At 41.9% G+C, this 6000-nt stretch overlaps 1 protein-coding gene across 1 annotated transcript in view; it reads left to right on the top strand.

Annotated features, from left to right (window-relative positions):
* The window catches only part of itga3a (integrin, alpha 3a), a 50579-nt gene that overhangs the window by 36692 nt on the left and 7887 nt on the right, over nt 1–6000 (top strand). The window contains exons 18-22 of the mRNA XM_036589557.1: nt 3122–3199; nt 3468–3570; nt 4026–4202; nt 4741–4854; nt 5025–5138. Coding sequence (XP_036445450.1) covers nt 3122–3199; nt 3468–3570; nt 4026–4202; nt 4741–4854; nt 5025–5138 — 586 coding nt within the window. The remainder of the gene's footprint in view (nt 1–3121; nt 3200–3467; nt 3571–4025; nt 4203–4740; nt 4855–5024; nt 5139–6000) is intronic.

The following is a 6000-nucleotide window of genomic DNA, read 5'->3' as shown; positions in this document are numbered from 1 at the left end:
AGAGTCAGTTATTCATTCAGCCTAATGAGAAACTGTAGAACAGACTCAGTTTATATCACAATACCTACATTTAGAGTCAGTTATTCATTCAGCCTAATGAGAAACTGTAGAACAGACTCAGTTTCACCGTTCTGGAATGTTTGATCTGATTGTGAATGGTGTGCTTGTATTCGGCTTTATGATCAAATGTACGTACTATGCAATAAGTCTATTAAACAACACTCTAACCATGTGGGGTACATAAGCAACCACCTAGCAACCCCTTAGCAACCACCTGAGATACCGTAGCAACCGCCTAGCAACACATTAGCAGCCATCTGAGATACCATAATAACCACCTAGCAACACTTTAGCAACCACCTGAGATACCATAGCAACCACCTAGCAATACATAAGCAACCACCAGAGATACCATAGCAATCCCCTAGCAACACATTAGCAACCACCTGAGATACCATTGCAACCGCCTAGCAACACATTAGCAACCACCTGAAATACAATAGCAACCACCTAGTAACACATTAGCAGCCAGCTGAGATACCATAGCAAACGCATAGCAACATCTTAGCTAACTTAACCTGCGCTATCGCTCTGCATATTTTTTCCAGAAATTCACTTATCTAGTTTATAGAAATGTATAATTTACTGTTTTTAATCATTTATTTATTTAAATTTATTTCATTTTCATTTTATTTTATTAATATTTAATTAATTGTAATGTTTGTCAAAGGTCAAGCTGTTACAGTAAGTTTTTAAAATGTTGAAGAAAATTATCTGACATATTTCCCAGAAAATTCACAAATGTCCCCAGTTCTAGTCTTTTTAGTTGCCTCTGTTAGCATTGTAGCCTAACCGCTAGCTACTGTAGCATGGCTGAAATTGCTCTAAGAGACGAACCATCAACATTTTGTCCATCGTACAACAACAACCCCCCATTACAGAACAGACAGAGAGACGATTCGCAGCCCTGAGAGCATTAAACCCGAGTTAGAGACGCTCAGAGGTGTAGCTGTTAGCAGCGCTTAGCTATCGATCAGCTGTTTATCCCTAAAAACCTCCATTACACAGCAACAAATAACTCCACCTGATCTGCATCAGCAGACTTTTCACACACATTCAAAAAAACATCACTACAAATCAATACGCCGAGTGTGTGGGAGGGTTAAAGTGATCAGCAGGGGTCTCGAACTCCCAGAGGGCTTTAATCCAGCACAGTGTGGTGAGCGTCCTGCTTAAACACACCCAGAAACCAGATTATCACCTGCTGAGTTGAATCAGGTGTGTTTGAACAGTGAAATCTCCCACCTGAGCTGAACGTCAGCCCCCCAGGACCCCAGCCTGGCCCAGATTACTGATGAACTGCTAAGTAATGTGATCTGTAAACTCATCCAAAGTGTTAGATCACATTTCAGGACCTTCTCAGTGAACACAGACGTGATGAAAATATTATTTGTAAATACTGTTGACATTAAATCGGGGGTCAAACACACTCAGGTTGAGGTTCAGAGAGAGAGAAAGTCTGTGCAGAGTTACAGGCCAGTTCTGAACCCCGAAGCAGAATAATATTGTTTTTAAACTTAAACATAATCATTTATCACAATAATGAAGTGTGATTTTCACAGTCGGTTATCACAACACATGTCTATGATCTGATTGGTCACCGCTCAGCTCATTTGCATGAAGTTCCTCCAGAATGACAGAGCAGAGGAAGTGCGTCAGTGGACTGATGTGTTGGTTATGTGTGTATGTTGTCGTCTCGCTCCTCACTACAGCTATAACTGTATATCCACTGTATAAGAATACAAAGAAAACAATTCAAAATTAAAAAATTGAATAAAAAGGCAAATCGTTCTGCATGATGTCATCATGTCACACAGACACTGCCTAAAATTTCAGCACCCCTGACATTAAAACGCCTTCCTGCGTCCCTGGAACATCTAGTCCATCTGAGGCTTACAGAGCAGAACTGAGCAAGAAGCAAAGGTTCTGTGTAGTTCTGACAGAGGAGAGCATTGTGGGTAGGAGTGAACTCCAGACCTTCCAGATGATCTGCAGTGAATGTAGTTTGGCTGGAGACAGGAAGCTGTGATGTGAGGATGAATATAGATACAGCAGCCTTACTAAGACTGAACAAGCCCAGAAATCTAGAAACTAATAAAGGACTAATAAAGGACTAATAAAGGATAATAAAGGACTAATAAAGGATTAATAATGAGTAATGTAGACTGTATCATTATTTTTCTAACACTTATGGTTCTTTGTAGAACTTTTACATTATTTTGAAGTTCTTTACCAATTCAACAGTCCTTTATAGAACCTGTCCCGGTTCTTGTTTAGATAGAGGGGTAGGGCGAAGTGTTCGGGCTACATGACCCTCCAGACTGAGTGTTATGAGTTAAAAAGAAAAACTTGTGCAATGGCTGCGCAAAAATTGCGATAACCATTGTTACCTTAGTTTATTGGCGTTTCAGTGGTTTATGGTCCCCTACTTCAAATTTCCCATTCCACCTTAAATGGAAAATGGAATGGAATTCGAACAAGAAGCTGGCGAATAGCTGACCTTAGCTTCATATGACCAAAGAATTAGGGGTGGGCAATAATAAATAATTGCCCCCCTTTTTAAAGGGAAGTTTTCAACCACAACCTCTGATAACTCAGTTCCAAGGGGCAAGGTGACCTTCAGAAACAAGGGGCAGGGGTCAGATTAAGAAATGGGACTGGCCTTCCTGTGGAGCCGACTTTCGCCTGGCTTCGGTGAACAATACGACATAATTGCACACAAAACTAACAAACACAGACGGCGCTCAGAAGTACATCACAGACGAGTGACAGACACATCGTGTGACAGTCTGTGATTGGTGAGTTAAACCGCGACTGACAGATCAGAGATCAGAGTATGTGAGCCTGAAAGCTCGCGAGGTTGAGTTTGCTCAGGGTGCACTGAGGACTAAAGAATGGTTTTAAAATGTATCTCTAATCTGATTTCTGTCTTTTATTCTGTACTGTAACTCTAAACAACCTGCTTTACTGTATTCTGTACTTCCACCCAGTCTGGATGTAGACGGTGTCTGATGTTGTTTTATTAAGTGTTTAATTGTGCTGTTTAATTTGCTCTGAGCAGATTCAGCATTCAGAATGATCTAATGCCTCTCACCAAAGTGCTGATGGTGGAATACACACTGCAGACTTCATTAAATGTGTAAGTTTTACATTTTAATACCCAGTACTGGTGATTTATTGATACTGTCCATATTTTCAAATTCACAATTCTTATTCAAGCCACAGAATCAAAGCGATAGTTAAACCAAAAGTCTGATTCCTCCAGTTTACCCCAAATGTAGCTGATCAGCCAAACAAAGTCCATGTAATGTTTTACATACACATAATGTTATATGCAGTGTCTGAGTGTGGAGCTGTTCAGTGATCTCTAACAGTCTTGATTGACTCGCACTATTTTCCCTCCTCAGCCAGCCTACAAACCAGCGAATGGAGTTCAGTGGGGAGGTGGTGGGGGAGTCAGCGATGAAGAGCACCTCAGACATCGGCAACCCTGTCGAATTTACCTTTACAGTGAGTTTTCCCGGAAATAGATTGATACATAATACAGTATCGGTACTGACCATCCTGACACACTGAATCACAATCACACTGAATCAGAATGAATTACAATAACACTGAATCAGACTGAATCACAATCACACTGAATCAGACTGAATCACAATCACACTGAATCAGACTGAATCACAATCTCACTGAATCAGAATGAATCACAATAACACTGAATCAGACTGAATCACAATGACACTGAATCAGACTGAATCACAATGACACTGAATCAGACTGAATCACAATCACACTGAATCAGACTGAATCACAATGACACTGAATCACAATAATACTGAATCAGAATGAATCACAATAACACTGAATCAGACTGAATAAGATCAAATAACATTGACTATGTATCAGATTGACACACTTAATCGGACTGTTGTGTGTGTGTGTGTGTGTGTGTGTGTGTGCAGGTGACTATGGAAGGGAAGCCACTGGGCTCGCTGGGTTTCCTTCAGGTCCACTTCGATTGGCCCTCTCAGGTGGAGAATGAGAAGTGGCTGCTGTATCTGGTGGAGATCCAAATGTCAGGAACTTCAGAGTCTGTCTGCAGTCCGAAAGGAGACATCATAAACCCCCGACACTACACAGTGAGACATCGCTTAGATCCTTATTTCTCCTTTACTGAAGGCTGAAACACTCGCCACCAAACAGGCAGTGGATCAGTCGGAATTTCCTTCTTAAACTCAAAATTTACTACACCCATAATTAATCCACTAAAATCCCCAACTACACCCACAATTCCCTGCTACACTCAAAATTCCCCACTACACTCAAAATTCCTAATACACCCAAATTTCCCAGTTTACCCAAAATTCCCACTACACCCAAAATTAATCGTGCAAAATCCCCCACTACACTCAAAATTCATCCACTACACTCAAAATTCATCCACTACACTCAAAATTCCCTCTACAACCAAAACCCCATCACACCCAGCTTATTGACATATGAGTCTTAAAGGCACAACATTGACACCACCCTGTTTGAGGGATAAAGAGGCGGGAAACGATCATGTAAAATAAACTGTGTTTTTGGTTCATGAAACCACAGAAACAGTAGATGGTGAAGCTGAAACTCAGGGACGCTGATCTGGGCTCTGTGCTGTGTTCGCTGTGCTGCTTGCAGGTTTCTGAGCGTAACTCCGTCCGCAGGAGGAGAGATGAAAGCTCTGTTGTTGTCCATCCAGAACCTCAGGCCTCTCTGAACCTGCAGAGCGCTCGCAGGAGGAACGTCCAGCTGGTCAGTGCATCACTCATCCTCCAGATTTCTCTTTATTTAGTTGCTAGGCGACGGAGCAAGGCTGGAGATTTCTCCAGCAGGTTTTGTGCTCTGATGGAGCAGCAACCTTGACAGAGAGTGAATAAAATGAAGTGAAATGAAATAAATAAGCGGGTCTGTCTCTCCTGCAGAGCTGCGGGTCAGGAGGAGCGAAGTGCCAGACGTTCAGCTGCCCGCTGAACAACATGACTACCTCCGCCAAGCTCAGAGTCCGAGCACGACTGTGGAACAGCACCATGCTGGAGGTCACACATGCTCACTGCACAGTGTTTACAGTTCTGAAAGTGTTTTAATAATAATAATAATAATAATAATAATAATAATCATCATCATCATCATCATCATCAGTTTTATTTATATAGCACTTTTCATGCTGGTGGCAGCTCAAATTGCTTTCAATGTTCAGTGATTACAGTGTTCAGTGTTTCTTTGCAGTGTTCCGTGTTCACTGTGTTTACAGTATACACAGGGTCTAGTGTTTACAGTGTTTACAGTGATTATAGTCTTCACAGTGTTTGTTTACAGTGAATAGAGTCTTCACAGTGTTTGTTTACAGTGAATACAGTCTTGACAGTGTTTGTTTACAGTGTTTACAGTGTGGGTCTGTGCTGTATTGATTCAGTGTTAATATACCTGGGAGACTCATTTCATTTTTGAAAGCTCATATTTGTGTATGTGTAGCAGCTCCTGGCCCTGGATTATAACTCACTAATGCTGTGTTTATATTATGGCAGCAGACAGTTGACAGCAAACCAGATATTCCACTAGTTTTAATGGAGCGGCCACTTTTGCCGTCGTCCGTGTTGGTGGAACAAGCAGGATGTTGATTTTGGGAGCTGTGGACGCTGAAGGTGTCAGTCCAGGCAGCCAGTTTTACACAACGGCACATGTTCAGAGTTCAGGGCGTCCACCTGCTTTAATCTGACTCAATAAACATAAACACTGCTAAACTCTCCGCTGATGATCATCTGATTTCAGCAGTGATGCTGTCACCATGGTGACGTTTCCATGGCTGCATGCCACAATCAGTGGGGTGCCACTATGAGGCACTAAACAGCGTCCAGAGAACAGCATGAAAACACAGCCGGACTCACTCGCTCACATTTA

Source organism: Colossoma macropomum, unplaced genomic scaffold (genome assembly GCF_904425465.1).
Source record: "Colossoma macropomum unplaced genomic scaffold, Colossoma_macropomum, whole genome shotgun sequence".
Classification (NCBI taxonomy): Eukaryota; Metazoa; Chordata; class Actinopteri; order Characiformes; family Serrasalmidae; genus Colossoma; species Colossoma macropomum.
Note: the sequence above shows the minus strand (reverse complement) of the source record. Positions and strands in the feature narration are given on the sequence as shown.